This window comes from Cynoglossus semilaevis, chromosome 10 (genome assembly GCF_000523025.1).
Source record: "Cynoglossus semilaevis isolate Cse_v1.0 chromosome 10, Cse_v1.0, whole genome shotgun sequence".
Taxonomy (NCBI): Eukaryota; Metazoa; Chordata; class Actinopteri; order Pleuronectiformes; family Cynoglossidae; genus Cynoglossus; species Cynoglossus semilaevis.
Genome location: NC_024316.1, coordinates 12,368,024 through 12,384,261, shown reverse-complemented (window position 1 = coordinate 12,384,261; position 16,238 = coordinate 12,368,024). Strand labels below are relative to the sequence as shown.

General features: G+C 40.7%; 3 protein-coding genes across 11 annotated transcripts in view; 2 read left to right on the top strand and 1 right to left on the bottom strand.

Moving 5' to 3' along the window:
• Positions 1-2,143, bottom strand: part of atp5pb (ATP synthase peripheral stalk-membrane subunit b) — a 3,005-nt gene extending 862 nt beyond the window's left edge. The window contains exons 1-6 of one of the 2 annotated variants that reach the window (XM_025059292.1): positions 1,990-2,143; positions 1,183-1,219; positions 944-1,090; positions 576-738; positions 329-454; positions 20-196 (exon numbers count right to left, since the gene is read on the bottom strand). In XM_025059292.1, the coding sequence (XP_024915060.1) occupies positions 20-196; positions 329-454; positions 576-738; positions 944-1,090; positions 1,183-1,219; positions 1,990-2,017 (678 nt within the window). In that variant the 5' untranslated portion in view covers positions 2,018-2,143. Of the gene's footprint in view, positions 1-16; positions 197-328; positions 455-575; positions 739-943; positions 1,091-1,182; positions 1,220-1,989 lie in introns of both variants that reach the window. The other variant, XM_025059293.1, reaches the window with a different exon arrangement.
• A 1,060-nt stretch (positions 2,144-3,203) lies between these two features.
• traf3ip3 (TRAF3 interacting protein 3) lies at positions 3,204-8,577 on the top strand. 2 transcript variants are annotated; one of them, XM_025059291.1, is made up of 14 exons: positions 3,204-3,289; positions 4,435-4,851; positions 4,946-5,078; positions 5,170-5,272; positions 5,365-5,392; positions 5,497-5,526; positions 5,693-5,788; positions 6,324-6,404; positions 6,498-6,635; positions 6,717-6,854; positions 6,932-7,067; positions 7,258-7,403; positions 7,566-7,682; positions 7,824-8,577. In XM_025059291.1, the coding sequence occupies exons 2-14, from the start codon at positions 4,468-4,470 to the stop codon at positions 8,022-8,024; spliced, it is 1,731 nt and encodes a 576-aa protein (XP_024915059.1). In that variant the 5' UTR covers positions 3,204-3,289; positions 4,435-4,467; the 3' UTR covers positions 8,025-8,577. The 2 variants fall into 2 exon arrangements, with proteins under 2 accessions (XP_024915059.1, XP_016891331.1); XM_017035842.2 differs by lacking the exon at positions 3,204-3,289 and adding an exon at positions 3,650-3,805.
• A 255-nt stretch (positions 8,578-8,832) lies between these two features.
• Positions 8,833-15,899, top strand: dnase1l1l (deoxyribonuclease I-like 1-like). 7 transcript variants are annotated; one of them, XM_025059288.1, is made up of 11 exons: positions 8,833-9,280; positions 9,371-9,547; positions 9,630-9,718; positions 9,803-9,889; positions 9,966-10,081; positions 10,637-10,749; positions 11,523-11,680; positions 11,767-11,863; positions 12,065-12,073; positions 12,525-12,644; positions 12,752-12,889. In XM_025059288.1, the coding sequence occupies exons 1-10, from the start codon at positions 9,224-9,226 to the stop codon at positions 12,537-12,539; spliced, it is 918 nt and encodes a 305-aa protein (XP_024915056.1). In that variant the 5' UTR covers positions 8,833-9,223; the 3' UTR covers positions 12,540-12,644; positions 12,752-12,889. The 7 variants fall into 7 exon arrangements, with proteins under 7 accessions (XP_024915056.1, XP_024915055.1, XP_024915054.1 ...); XM_025059287.1 differs by having other exon boundaries at positions 12,472-12,644; positions 12,752-12,779; XM_025059286.1 differs by lacking the exons at positions 12,525-12,644; positions 12,752-12,889 and having other exon boundaries at positions 12,065-12,365.
• The last annotated feature ends 339 nt before the right edge of the window (positions 15,900-16,238 follow it).

Genomic DNA, 16,238 nt, shown 5'->3' with positions numbered 1-16,238 from the left:
CTGCGCCCCACCTGACAGGCTGTGGAGAAATGGTACTGACGACGCTCATCTCCACCCAGTTGATCATGTGTTCCTGCTCCATACGGCGCTTGAGGTTCTGAAGTGCCACATGGTAGTCCAGACGCCTCTTCACCTCATTAGTCACCATGTGTAGGCGCTCTCTGTAGTTGGTCTCCAAAAGCATGGCGACATTGTTCTGCAAAGTGTAGTTTAATCTTTTCTTTTAGCTGAACAGCACCACATGCTGGACAATTGGCTGTGTTTTTTGTCAATGAAAGTCATAACAAAAATATGTTGCTTAATAAAAGTAGACACCAATGTTGCTCACCCTCTTAGCATCAAAGAGAAGCGACCTCCCTTCTGTTCTCCACTGTTCCTTTTTCTCATTCTCAATGGACTCAGTCATTGAATTCAGGGTCAGGTCTTTAACTACCTGAGCCTTGGCCAATTTTTCCTGACAAAACAAATGTCATATTTTAAAGTGTACAAATTGTAGTAAATATTTAGCACGACTCCATCTGTAAAAAATGAAATGACTGTCAAACATAAAACTCAAACGTCAGTTGTAGACATACGTCATTGAGTTGGTCAGCATAAGCTGCAACTTGTGGACCAAATTTCTTCACACCATAGACGATGACAGACAACATTGCAAGTCCAGCATATGTCTCATGGTTGATGACATAGATTTCCTTAGACAGCAGGTAGACCAGGAGACCAGTCCCCAGCATGTAGAAAAGAGAGAATGTAATGTTGGAACATTCTACTGTGCTGATTTGTTTTGTTTTATTGCTAGATCAGGTGTATCATATTGACCTTCATCATTAGAAACATTTTAGGATTTAGACTTGGCAAGGAATTAATCTGCTGTACTTTACTTTTTGCGCATCTACATGTTTGGAAACCAAATTAAATTCCCCAATCCTGGGAGAAGGACAACCAACCTGTAACTCCGGTTTTGGGATACAGGAGCTGGAAAAGCTCCTCTGGGAAGATCCCATGACGAACTTTGCCTCCATGCTCAGGCATAGGGGGCATTGGGGCCAGACACTGCGATGATGTGTGCAGGCCACGAGATGCCTGGACAAGGCTGTAATTAAAAACCAATTGAATATTACAATACAGTCTTCAAAGATTTTATATTGGTTGATGATCATCTTGGTCAATAAACCAGACACCCACCCAGCTCCTAGGCACCCGGTGTTTTTCAGGGCCCCAGCTGTACACAGCAGAAATTAAAAACAAAACATCACAAGTTAAAAAACGTTTGAAATGTAGATTATTGACTAATTTCTTCAACAACAACTAAGCAACGTCATAACTGTTTCGACATTTAAATAAAATAATAGGCTTGCAAAAACAGAGCATATACAACAGAATGTAAAATTGATGTAAAATTATTTATTCTCCTGATTTTAGACAAGTGCATGAAACATTTTTCTGAATGTCGCTTCGGATAAAAGCGTTTGCTAAATGTAATATCCTTAATGTCACTTAAGAAATGATATGATATCAATGTGTATGTCTGTGAATAATGTTTTAAATCCCCCGTCTTCTCGTGTTACCCTTATGCACGCAATTTCTAAAGCAAAATCACAACTCTGTTTTACGATATTGTTACGGCTTGTTCAAATTTATACTACATCGCTGTCAACGAGGTGACATTAGCAGACATGCAGAAAGCTTAAGTTAGCCACCTTAGCTTGTTTACACACGCTACCAAATGAGTGAAGCATATTTTAATAACGTCTTTAAAACACTAATTCACTTCTACAGCATTTGCTATTTCCACAACACGCTAACATTTGCGAGCAAACACAGCATTTGTCTCTAACACCTAGCATTAGCATCATCTCTCTCATTCAATGTGAGGCCTTCACTTTACCCTTCACATTCACTTTAAAGCTTTACATTTCCTGCTAAAACATTACACATTCGTCACAGCTGAATGGGTTACATGGCATAACAATAAGTTAAACAAGTGCGTACCTGAAACAAAGACGAGTCTGGACAGCATGTTTAAAGGACAAAAGTGCCAAGTTGTTACTCTAACTGGGCAGCCGTGTTTCGGCCTCTCTATGCCCTTCTGCAAAGAGACGTCACTATGGCGGACACGCTGCAAGTCACGCTGAAGTATCGCGAGATCACAAGTGATGCTTCCGTTAAAACACTAAAAGAAAACTACCTGTGGAGGGCGCTGCAGTAAAAAAAAGTGAAGGTCCGGGGGAAAATACGTGTATTTTAAAATAAAGATTTTTGAGGATTCCTGGAGTAACAAATTCTACCAGTACGGCAGGAATCAGATCCCAAACCTGGAGCAAATTCCAACTCCATTGAGAGAAAAATATATTCTACTCATAATTTAGGTTTTCTACATCATGGAAAGCTGTATTGCACAACGTATAAGGGAAACTATAGTTTGCAAAACACATAGACTAAGACTACAGAGTCTTTCCTATTATGTACCTTTGATCACAAATTTCAGAACAAAGAGAACATAGGAGGAACAAAGAGAACACAGGATTGTACCAGAAGGGCAGGAATCAGATCCCAAACCTCGTGGATATCTATTTTGGGTAGGTGTGAAAATTAAGTATTTGCCAACATTTGATATTTAATACTTTTTTAACAACTCCTTAAACTTTATATACTGTATATTTAAATATTCAACTACCTATAAACTACCTTTATTAGATCAGGTCAAGCTGGAGCAAATTCCAACTCCATTGAGAGAAAAATATATTTTACTCATAATTTAGGTTTTCTACATCATGGGAAGTTGTATTGCACAACGTATAAGGGAAACTATAGTTTGCAAAACACATAGACTAAGACTACAGAGTCTTTCCTATTATGTACCTTTGATCACAAATTTCAGAACAAAGAGAACATAGGAGGAACAAAGAGAACACAGGATTGTACCAGAAGGGCAGGAATCAGATCCCAAACCTCGTGGATATCTATTTTGGGTAAGTGTGAAAATTAGGTATTTGCCAACATTTGATATTTAATACTTTTTTAACAACTCCTTAAACTTTATATACTGTGTATTTAAATATTCAACTTATACTACTCAGTTTTTTTCTACATCATGGGAAGTTGTATTGCACAACGTATAAGGGAAACTATAGTTTGCAAAACACATAGACTAAGACTACAGAGTCTTTCCTATTATGTACCTTTGATCACAAATTTCAGAACAAAGAGAACATAGGAGGAACAAAGAGAACACAGGATTGTACCAGAAGGGCAGGAATCAGATCCCAAACCTCGTGGATATCTATTTTGGGTAAGTGTGAAAATTAAGTATTTGCCAACATTTGATATTTAATACTTTTTTAACAACTCCTTAAACTTTATATACTGTATATTTAAATATTCAACTACCTATAAACTACCTTTATTAGATCAGGTCAAGCTGGAGCAAATTCCAACTCCATTGAGAGAAAAATATATTCTACTCATAATTTAGGTTTTCTACATCATGGGAAGTTGTATTGCACAGTGTATAAGGGAGATAATTCTGCACAGAACAGCTCTGCCACAGCTTTTCCACAGCACATGAAGGGTGGTAAACAGCATCCATCTGTAATCTTGGGGCCCAGCCATGCGTGGCATCAGTTTGTTGTGAGTGGCTGCTGAGATAGAGGAACATATGACGTTGTGCTTCGTTGGTTCACTTCCTGTTAAATTATGCTGCACAGAAACAGCAGCTACACAGAAAAAGCCTCCGTACATTCTTTTAATGAGAAAATTGATAATATTTCATTCACCACATGATGGATTTGAAAACATGGCGTAGTAGGTGAGTTCTCTGTATGTGTTTATAAATAAAGAGTTTGGTTTTTTGCAGCATCATGTACATTTTCCCTCCACTGCCTCAGTCGACTGTTACCAGGCCTGGGTCTGTCTCTGATATGAGCTTTCACACTACGGCTGTTTATTTTAAGAGATGCTGCTGCATACTTTACTTCCCACACTTTTCATTGGCAATTAATGACTTCAACAATCGCACAAAGCATCTTTCCTGTGTCTTTTAGTTTTTATATTCTCCAAAAACCTTAAGCGATAGACAGCCACAAAGGAGTGTTTTTCAGATGAATCACCAACAGAGCATAGAGCGATATTTTACACAAAGGAAATTGAGTGAAAAATAGTGTCGCTAGCTGAGAAACATGCACAGCAATGTATGTGTAAGGTTATAATTATAATTGATCAAATGTGTGTACATACTGTAAGTAGGTAAAAACTCAATGTATTTAGCTCTTCATTTGTTTCCATGTGTTATTATTATTATTATTATTATTATTATTATTATACTAGAGTTTCTAGAGTTATTATTAGTTTAATTTTTTTTATTAGACACCTGTTTGTGTTTTCACATCTGTGTATTTTTTTAAGTTACAACGATTACTTGTTGTGCTTCCACTGCAGGCTGGAGACACATTATCAGTCAGCAGAGCCGTGATGGACATCCTGTATCATACACAGTTTCCAGAAGTCAGAGGTTTTGACAAAACAGCTGTGGTGAGAGCCGAGAAACGTGAACTCCTGAGAAGACGAAACAATGTGACGTTGTGTCGGAGCCAAAACAGAGATTTTGAAGGAAAACTGATCAAAAGTGAACTGAAGGAAAAAAGGCAGCTGGAATATCTGAAGAGGAGATCAGTGAGCCCAGAACTGTGTGGCGTCAAGTTGACGAGGACTAAAAACTCAACAAAGACCATGTCAGTGAAGCCTCTCAGTTATCACATGTATACAAATGTCACGACCATTCCTGCCAACGGACATAAAAAGGTGGTTTCAGCAGAAGGCAGCAGCACAGCTGATGATCCAAGCAGCAGCGCAAGGGTAAATAAAAAAGATCGTTGTACTGCATCATCAGATGTTTCCTCTGTTTTGCTCCACACAACATAAACATCTGTATCTTAAACGTCCTCCTCAGGCCTCCTCATGGACAGAGCAGGTAACGTTAGTGACCCAAGAGAAAAGTGAACCAAAACAACAAGATTCTACCTCCACGACAGAGATGAAGGACCTGAACCAGAGCAGAACAGAAAGAGCGATAGACGACGAAGGTAAAAAAAATTGCTGACCAACTTGAAGATATTTTTTAAATGATGACCACATCGTCTTTGATCCTTTATCAACTTTTTCCACCAAATCAAGCTTCGAGCCTCACCAGAGAAGACCAGAGAGAAGGTTCTCACCAAACAACAGTTCACACAACCAAAATCATCTCAACACACCAAGAGGCCGCTGTGCAGACAGAGTGAGTGTGACTTTATCTTAATGTCATTGGTGTGATAAAAACAGTAACAGTTCCAGAATAACAACGTGAACCGTTTCTTCCCACACCTGCAGGTCCGGCCTGGTCACTGTCAAGGAATCAGTGAGTTTTTAAATTGCTGCTAAAATGATCATGGCTAGCTGTTAGCATTCACTCAGAACCACATCTATCTGTAATTATTCCTGTTTTTGTTTTTGCTCCTGTAGGATATCCAGCAGCTGGGTCAGTACTTAGAGGTAACACAAACACAAATGTTTAGCACTTGTTTCTCTTGAGTTGCAGGAAGTTGTCTTTGAACTTTGATTTAGGGTCAAAAACAAACTTTTTTGACTTCCTATTATATTCCAGCTAATATCTGTGGTTGTTGTTGATAATGGCCTTCCTCCGTCTGTTCTCTCTCAGGAGGCCTTGTTGAGAGAAGCAGCAGCGAACAAGAAGCTGTTAGCTCTGAAAGAGAGCACCTCCAGTCTCATGAGCTCCTCAGATACTACATGGACAGTGAGTTAACTTTTTTTTTTTAAAAGCACACACTTTTAAAGTATTCTTATGTTTAGGGTCGCAGTGTTGTTGTGATAAACATGTTTCTCGGAGGGTTGTGTGTGTAGCCTGTACGCGGCTGCTGTCGCCTCAGGAAGACGAGTCTGCAGCCTGTGGTTTGGAGCTTCCTGCTTCCTCTCAGGTCTAAACTTCACAGATGGAGAGTTAGCTGTCGTTCTCATACAGGAAGGGCGTCATAGCTGCAGTTGCTCTTATATGAGATGATAACCATCTCTACCAGTCCTTTTAAGGCGGTATGGGCTGATGTGTATGTGTTTTATGTATTATGTATCATTTACTCTAGTTTTGGTTTAGTTTTACAGAATATATTTTCCCATTCCACTCAGACAGTATAATGTAAAATACTGTTTTTTCCTCAGGGTCATTGATGCAGATTTTCTGTTGACACCTGTGTTGTCAGTTGTCACTGTTTTCACTACATGACCCATCAGACTCTGCAGGTACCAGAGTGACAGTCAGCCATTTTCCTCTCTAGCCCACACAGGCTCCCTGCAGTGAAGATCTGCTGAAGAGCAATATCGAGGCTCTGGAGGCGCAGCTGCAAGTCTGTCTGCAGGTAAGAAGAGTGTGTGTTTCATCAGATGCTGCTCTCTCTCTCTATCTGCAGCTACAAAAACATTTACTCAGACATGTTGGGGTTTTTTTTTAGAAGGTTCCAAAGGAAATGAAGAAACTGGTGAAGCAGATGGAGAAGAAGAAAGTTATATATGAGGAGAAAACCCTGCTCACTCTGAAGACGATCACTCAAGAAAAAACGGATGCAGTGAGCAAAGCTGAGACTCTGCAGGTCCTGACATCTGTGTCACTGTTCAAATGCTGCTCACCCCTGCAGCAGAATGTTGACAAAACTTTGCATTTCTGACCACAGGAATCATTATCCACGGCAGAGGCAGAGTCACTGAAGTGGAAGAACCTCTACCAGGAGCTGAAGCTCAGCTATGAACAACTCCAAGAAAACCAACACCTCAGCAACGAACAGCTGCAGCAGCTACACAGAGAAGTGGAGGTACGAGCTGGGCCGAGGTGAGGGCCGAGAAGATTGGATTTCACCCCTTAAAAAACACGTTGGTGTGTGTTTTGCAGCTGTCCAGATCCAGAGAGGATGAGATGAGGGACACAGTGGTGTCTCTGAGACAAGTCAACGAGGAGCTGCAGAACAACATTGGTCTGCTGGAAGAGGACAACCACAGTTTGAAGGAGGAAATACAAAACCTTAGGGGTGAGAGAGAGAAAACAAAGCTAGTTTTTTAAATAGTAGTTTCCAAACAGTGTCTTCAGTCTTGACTCTTAAATAACTGTAAGTGGCCCACACTACCAGGTTTACTTCTGTCTTCTGTGCTGTAGATAGAATGTGTTTCTATCAACCAACCAACCATGTAAAGAAAGATGATTCATTATCTGTTCACTAGAAAACGACAGTGAGCGCCGGGACGTAGTCATGCAGGATCATCTGACCTCACAGAATGTAAACAAACAACTGACACTGAAGACAGACTTTCAGGTGGAAGAACAGCTCCGTCACACTCAGGAGAGACTGCGCCTCAAAGAGGAAGAGGTAAAGCAGGGACGTCCGAGATTTACCGTAACTGTTCGATAAACGGACGCCTCGTAAATCCACCAGACAGCTAGAGTATTACCTGCAACCAAATCAATACAGAGTGTGTGTGTGTGTGTGTGTGTGTGTGTGTGTGTGTGTGAGTGCTTGTGTGCTGTGCAGTGTGACGAATTGCAGACAGTGCTGAACACTTTGGAGCAGGAGTGTCAGTCCACTCAGGGCCGACTGTCGCAGTGCAGGGATGAACTTCGACAACTCAGCCACTGTCGCAGTGAACAGGTGAGAGCGGAGTGTGTGTGTGTGTGTGTGTGTGTGTGTGTGTGTGTGTGTTAGGACACTGCATGTTGATGCAGTCATAAAGAACTACAGTAAAAGACGACTGTGACTTTATATCAAACATTGTCTTCTCTTTCTGTCCAGACTCACTGTGGCCCCTGGTGGAGGGTGTGGGTCGTCTTCCTCCTCTTCCTCGCCATCATGAGTTTCATCATCCTGTGGCTGTGCCACCCTCAGTTCAGGGAGCAAATAGACAACTTGTACTCAGACATAGGGACTCGAATCGAGAACTATCTCCTGGAAATGGTGTCTCCTCGACACTCGGGCTGTTTTCGGCCCATGTGATGACGTTGTGTGTGGTGTCCTTGTTTTATAGTTGTATTTTTATGGGATATAGTGGTTTCTTTTTTTAATGACTTAGTGTGTTTAGTGTTTAGTGTGTGGAATGTCTAACGCAGACTGAGATAACGTTTGACTGTTCAAATATACACGCACAGCAAAAAAGTTTTTCATTCATTCATTCAACGTCCATCTCATTATGTCCAGCTCCATCGACTGTGTTCAAGTCAGGGCTGGAGTCAAGACCAGGGTCAAAGAGGTCAAAACAAAGATGTCCCATCATTTACTTTAGAAGTTGTTTTTTTTTTGTTTGTTTCACAGTGGAAACGTTTTGTCCTCATGTCTGTTTATAATGTGGCTGTGAGTGTTATTATTGCTGTTGACGTTGGAGACCTACAAATAGTCACAATACTCTGTGTTGGTACACTACAGTTCTGATCTTTCCCTGTCGTCTTCACAGGAGTTCTCATTATCACTCTGTAAACAGATCCCGCTGAGATTTAAATAAATGAATCCTCTTTAAACCTCTGTCAACACACGTGGACAGAGACAGAGACAATGGAGAGAGAATTTAAAAAAAAGGAGTTTATGTGAAAATAATCACTGTAGTCCAAACACAACACAACTGAAGTGGTTAGAAATGAAACAAACGTAAATACAAGTTAATCATTTACAATAAGTTATTTCTGAAAATACAGTGAAGTCTGTGTTTTCACCAAATCTTTGATGATATTTCTGCTGTAAGGAAGGATGATATAAAACATTTTAATATAAAATCTTGTTATTAGTCAACTTTGAATATTATTTTATGATAATTAAAATTAAAGCTTAATTACATTTTCATTGATTAAATTATCTAATATGACAAAAGAGTAAAAGCAAATGCAGCCATAATTCCTCTTAAAACAGAGATAAAACTGTAAACTAATACACTTGAAAACACTAAATAAACACTATAAAAAATTCAGTAAATACTCACTAAAACACACCTGCTCTATTCTGCACCAGCATCATTATTCCCCCAAGAATAACCACACACACACACACACACACACACTCACACAAAGGTCAGGGTGATAGTACTGTTGTTCTTTGTACTCGTTGGTTCAACTGTTCCAGATGGGGTTCCATTCTGAACAGGCACTGACGCAGCACATCCAGCACACAGAGCAGCAGCTCCGGCCTTTTCACTGACATTTACCTGCATGTTCCTCCAATACCCAACACTGATAAGTGAAGAGACGCCTCTCTGCTGGTCTGAGGTCAGTCTTCCGGGTAACGTGCTATATACAGTTCACAGGCTGTGCAACATATTTCACAACATCACAAAGTGATTCTTGGCCAACTGTTAGGTACAGAGCTGTAGATCTGTGAAGATGAGGACGGCGCCTCTGCTGCTGCTGCTGCTGCTGCTGCTGACTTGCTGTTGGTCACACTTTACATCTTCACTGAAAATCGCTGCCTTTAACATTCAGAGCTTCGGAGAAGCAAAGGCAAATAACAAGAGGGTGATGGACATTTTACTAAAGGTACTGTGGTACAGGGTGTGTGTGTTTGTGTTTGGAGGTTAAAAAAAAACCCAAAAACTTAAGTTCCTTTTTCCTCTCCAAGATTCTTTCTCGCTTCGACTTGTCTCTGATCCAGGAGGTCCGAGACGCCAAAGGAAAAGCAACACAGACTTTAGTTAAAAGTCTTAACAGGTACAATTATAGCCTTGATACAAGAACAGATTATTTGTCTGTCATCTGGTAAATAATATTTAACATCATGGCTGTGCTCTGCAGCTTTGACAAATCCAACTCCTACTCCTACGTGGTCAGTGAAAGACTGGGGAGGAAAAGCTACAAGGAGCAGTACGTCTACATTTACAGGTAACTGCTAATTCAACAATCGTTTGTGTTGATTCTCAGGCGACTTTGATAATCACTGTTGTTTTTTCATCTTCAGGAACAACATGCTGCAGTTCAAGGAACATTTTCACTATCCTAAAGTAGACACAGGAACAAACGAGACGGTTTTCTCCAGGGAGCCCTTCATCGCCCGCTTTCACTCACACACGACATGTGAGAATGAACACATCGGGACTAAAAACAAGACTGTGGTGCTGTATTTGTACTGAAGGGAACAGAAGCTGTGACATAACAACGCCCACGATGACTAGACACATTCAAAGTTATGAGACAAAAAAAAGACTAAAATCTGGAGTCAGAAATTAGAGAAAAAACGTGCTGTCACTTTGAACGTCATTTAATACTTTCCGCTCCTCATATACCAGCAATATGAGCAACATTAAAACAGTAGGCGTTAGAGGCTAACCACAGTTTATATCTTAAATAAGACTATTTATCCAACACCCCCTGCAGTGAAATAGCCAAGTCGAAGTTCCATTTTGTACCACTAGAGGGAGCCCAAGTAGCACCAGTGGTACACATACCATTGTTTGAGAACCAGGATTGTATAACATAGATGCTAACAGGGTTATTGTGTAGCATATTAAGGAAAAGAACCTGAAGGAAATGAGTGAAGTCCACAAACGAATGACAGCCTAGATCCTGTGTGATGTCAACAGCATGTTCTAAATAATTGTTACTATTTATTTCTATTTTGTCCTGTACAAGTGGTGAAGGATTTAGTTCTGATTGGTCAGCATACCTCCCCAAAAACAGCCATGAAGGAGATGGATGAGCTGTACACAGTCTTCAAGGAAGTTTACAAGACGTGGCAAACAGACGTAGGTTCCAACACCACAGAATCCAAAGAAAAAAAAAACTTTTTTGTGTGACAACCTTCTGCAGATGATCCCAGATCAGTTAGAGATCCTTTCATCATTCCTAATATTAGTTTTTTTTTCTATTTTTACTTTTAATCCTTTGTAGTTGGAGTTAATAAATGTAACATCTACCTGAAAGGAACTCTGACAGACACAGTACAATAGAAAAACAGTAGTGAATAACAGTCTTCAGTTGTGATGTGTGCAGTCAGACGACAACCTGACGGACGGAGAATGTGAGTTCATCGAACAGAGAGAATGAAGTTGTTTGGCTGTTAACTGTAGGATAGTAATTCATGAGACTGTGATGAGAACAGACCTGGACTAACAGACCCAGCAGTGTTTGAAGAACTCAAAACAGACCAGATTAGGAGCTAAAGATTTGGGAGTTTGATTTCTAGGAATGATGGAGGATTTCTAACAACTGTCTGAAGACGGTGAAGAGTCCAGAGAGTTTGAAAGATTCTGATGATGCCTTGAAAAGAAGTAGATTCATTTTGATTATACAAATCCCTGGTGTTAATGGAGTGTCATTAGGTGGAGGCGAAGACTAACGGAGCAGCAGGCCTCCTCAGATCACCAATTGACTACACAGTTGAAGCTACACTCATATCTATATATTCCGTGCTCATTTGTCCTGTAGTTTCTCTAGAAACAGTCAAGAATCAAAGTAGTTTAGTTCTCAGTTCCTGGACCCTCCTCTTCGTCCTTATCCCTGTTCTTCTACACTCCAGAATGTAATAATCCTTGGAGATCTCAACGCCGACTGTAACTACGTCACCATCAAAGGCTGGAGATCTGTCCGTTTGAGGAGCGACCCCAGGTTTGTTTGGCTGATCGGAGATGAAAAAGACACCACTGTCCGTGAGAGGACGCACTGTGCCTACGACAGGTGAGTGACTGACTGCAGGAAGTATTTAGGTATCTTGGTAGTTTAGAAATGTTCTTTCTGATTCTATGTTTTGACTCCTCTGATAGGATTATTGTCAATGGACGTGAAATTATTGCCAGTGTAGTGGCAGGTTCAGCTCAGCCGTTCAACTTTAAAGAGAAGTTCCATCTCACAGAGGAGGAGGTAAAACTGTACACTTTTACTCAAAATGTAAAAAATAGACATGTAGTACGGTAATTCACAATATCTTTGAATCACCATTCGGTGCATTTCCAAATCATCAACCTTAGTTTGTGTTTCCAAATACAGTCTTTTTTGGATGGTTTCATTAGTTCAAACTGAGATTTGGCATGAATGTCTTTTCTGATCTCTGATTGGTTACAGGCTCTTCAGGTGAGTGATCATTTTCCAGTAGAAGTTGACCTGAAGTCTAACCATCGCTATCATCCTCACCACGAACTGTAAAATGGCCTTAAACCACACAAAGACTTCCTGGCTGTTCAACTAAAGAGGATTCTCTGTACTCTTACTTTTATAATGATTGTAATGAACAGACAAATAAACCTGAGATGTTTCAGTGTGAAGAGACTGCATGTGGTACGTCGACTCTGCAACACCAAACACTGACGCTGGAAGGTCACTAATTAGACAGCAACCTTGATTAAAATGTACCTCTACTACGTCATACATGTTCACTGACGTTTCATTTCGTAGCGCTGTGTTCATGTAGCTCGGTTTTCACATCCTAATTTCAGCTTCACATCCTAATTCTTGCACGGTCTGTTCGACAGGAAACCACCTGCAGACACAACAAGAGTTTTTCTGCTCTTGCTCTCTTTTTCAGACACCGATAGAGTGAGTGATCTAATATAGTCTTGATACATTTCCTGACACCATCGAGCGACTTGCTGATCTCCAAAGATGGAACAAGAATTGTCTGACGTGCTCAGAGAAGCTCTTGCAGGTAGGAAATGTTTTTTGGGTTGTTTTTTTATTTTCATATTGTTATATTTATCGCTGCACCTGCAGCAGTCACTTGTGATCAGTTATGAAATGGTGTTGTGGTTGCAGAATTGCCTCTATCTTCAGTCCTCGGCGGAGATTTTGAACTTCAAAATTTGAATTTTGATGAAAAAAGTGAGAAGGAAGAGGCCCAGTGCTCTCTTAAAAACAAACCAACACAGGAAGACGAAGCTCTGCACCAGGAAGGAACTGGTGAAAGTGAACTTTTGTTTAACGTGGAAGCAGAAAATATGTACTTGACTGAAAATGTTGCCGACCATCAGCCCGAGGACCCTCAAGATGAAGAGGATTTTCAGGGTGTTTCCAGCCTTGTGAATACAGATAGAACACCAGAGGAGGATTGTGGGAGCTCCGATGGAGGAACTGATCCAGATGGTCCTGTGTCTCAGGAAGATGAAGACAATGATGATGATGATAATAAAATAGGAACGACAAAGACGCCGGGGAATTTGTTGATGTCTGAGTCCTGTGATTATGAGTTTGACTCTGGTCATAGAGCAGACGAGATGTTTTCTGAGAAAACACCTCTGGTGCCGGAGGACGCTGAACTTCCTCAGGGTAGAGATGAAGAGGAAGATGAGGGTGAAGGTCATGATTATACCTGGAGATATGAGAGATTTCCTGACTGTGGTGATGAGATGATGACAAAGAGTCTAGAAGACGAGCAGAAGGTTGAAGAAAACGTGTGTGAGTGTGAAAACATCAAGGTAGAACCAAAAGTCGGTCCTCCTGCTCAGTGCTTTGAAGAGGTTGAAAGTCCTTATGGAGGAGCGTCAGCCTGTTTGGAGTTTCCTTCAATGTCTTCGCAAAGTCTGCAGGATCTTATTGGTGAGGGCAATGTTGAGAAAATGAAAGAGTTCTCAGGTGAGGAGCATGAAGAGGCAGGCGAGAGCTTCGCCGATTATCCTTCAGACTTCTCCTCCTGCGAATATGTAGGAGATGGATATAAAATTCAGGGGAGCAGACCACCCACGTCCAGCTGTGACTCGAAAGACGACACCAATAATGACACGGAGGAAGCCGTGGAAGACGCAGTACCAATGGGGCCAGAAGAGGGCACTGACGAGCAGGAGGACGGCTACCTGTACAGCAGGGATCTGGAGATGGATGCTGAAAGAATGGTGAGTTTCATTGTGGCGGCAGGAGACAAAGATGAAAAAGACACAGAGATTGGGGAGGACGTGTTGGATGACGTCACAGCGAGACAGTGGGAAGATAAAAGTGAGACAGTGGAGACTTTGTCCAAGCACCCCAGTGAAGATGAGGTCCAAGATCAGGGAGAAAGAGACAATGAACTCTTAGATAACGTTGACTTAAAAGACCTACAAGACAAAGAACAACCAGAGGACACATGGCCTAACAGTGCAAACATGGCCGACTGTGGAGAGGGCGCAGACTGGGACTATGTTTTGTCAAAAACTTCATCCTTCCTGTCTGATCAGTTGATCACAGAAGACACAGTTGAAGCAGAGGTTTCTCCATCAGACCTGAACCAGAGTGCTGCGGGAGACTCCGACAGCTACTCAGTGGAACAGAGAGAGCACAGAGGAAATAAGACGCCTGCTTACCAGGGATCAGTGGACGTCAGCTTCTTCTTCAACAGAGATGTGGAGATAACTGAGCTGGAACGGATGGAAGATGACGACCAGGATGACGAGAAGAGCTGGGAACAGGAGCAGGAGCGAATCAATGCTTTATTTGAGTTTTACAATAACAGTGAAGTGCAGACTGAAGGAGAAGGTGAGTGATGGAGAGAGTGGGTGTGAAGCAGAGAAGGATTCTTTTTTTCTTTCTTGATGATACAGTTTGTTAAAGATCATCTAGATCTGGGTCACCTTCGTCTAAGTGGTTAGTCAACTTGTAGCTAATTTTCGTTCTTCATTTGATATTTTATTATTATTAATTATTATTATTAAGTTATCTTTCAGTTAAGCTATTTCAGGGCCAACTATGAATTAAAATGCCATAAGGCTGAATTCTGACTATTAAATGGCAGCCCTGGTCAATTTTCCATACATTTAATTTTTTTTACTAACCTGTTTGCATCCTTTCAATTAATTATTTTATTTTTATTTTTATTTTTTTTTGGCTACAACTTTGAAATAATTTGTACATAATGAACAGTTCAGCTACTGCTTATTTAAAGGTTATCTGAAATGGTAATTAAGGACAAATATTAATGAGCTTTAGCACTTGTTAAATTCTGCAGCTCTGTCACTATATTCACCACTTGATGTTTTTACTTTACATAGAGAGTAAGTTTTGCACAGAACCACTGTCTCAAGTCATCAGCTACGACAGCGACAGGTGAGGCGTTCGTCTTCTCAACACAGTCTCTTCACAATACATGCTCGTTCAACAGATCCAAACCAAACATTTTCATCCTTCTTGTTGTAGTAGTGATGCTGGTTCACTGAGCAGCTCCTCAGATGAAGAGGAGAACCTGAGCTCTGCGGAAGCATTCGAAGTGAGCCTGCTCTCATTTGCACCTGCTTCACCACAAGTAACAAGTTCATCTGAAAACAAGCTTTAACTTCTTTGTCTGTCTTCAGGAACTGAAGGACATATTTGAGAACATTCACAGGTGTACTCCCTCCAAGTCACAGCTGCCCAGGAGCTTCCCAGAGAATAAAGCCTGCCACACAAAAGTCTGTAGCCAAAAACACAAGGTGTGTATTAACCACTGCTAATGGACGTTAGCGTTCGTATTTAATGTTTTACTGTTGCCTTCTCCCATCCAGTGTCTCAGGATGTTGAACGGCACAGCAAGGATGGGTGCGATAGTGGTGATCGGACTACTGATGTTCTGGTGGACCGTCACCCAAGCAGGCTGGCTGCTAAGTTTCATTTAATCTAAGCGCTAAAGCTTTGTGTTCACTTACATTTATCATGTACATTAGTTTTATTGTGTTGTCTTAGGTGATTAGAGGCAATAAAATGGAAAAATAGTTTTGAGCACCAGTTATTAAGACCTATGAATCAAGAGCTAAAATACTAAATATTGTGTCCAATTTGCTGTAAACACTGTTTAAAACTCACCAGTGCTTTTGTAATAATTAAACCAAATTCCTCTTTCCATTAAATTAGGGATCAGTGGATGAAACACTGACATGTTTACTTGTATTTTACTTTTAATAGATGTGTATTAAACCTGAAAACCATCAGTTACTTGCAAATAAAGTATTTACATGCAAAATTCTGTTTGGTCATTTTAATAAGACACATTTTATCAAGACATTGTATTGGCATAGACTAAAGAGAAACAAACTGAACTGTTCGTAAAAGAGTTTAAGGCACATTTCCACTGAGAGTGACAGTATACAGTACATCCAGTATCACTGTAGATAGACATAATCTGTAAAATAAAAGAGAGAAGAGAGAAGTTGACCAGATAAGTTAAACTGGATGGACTGAGCGACTGTGGATATAATGGAAAAAAGTTGTTGGAGATGGAACTTCCTGATAAGAGAAATAATATGAAGACTACAGGAATGATTCATCACATCATAAAAGATGACGAAATGGGAATGGCAGT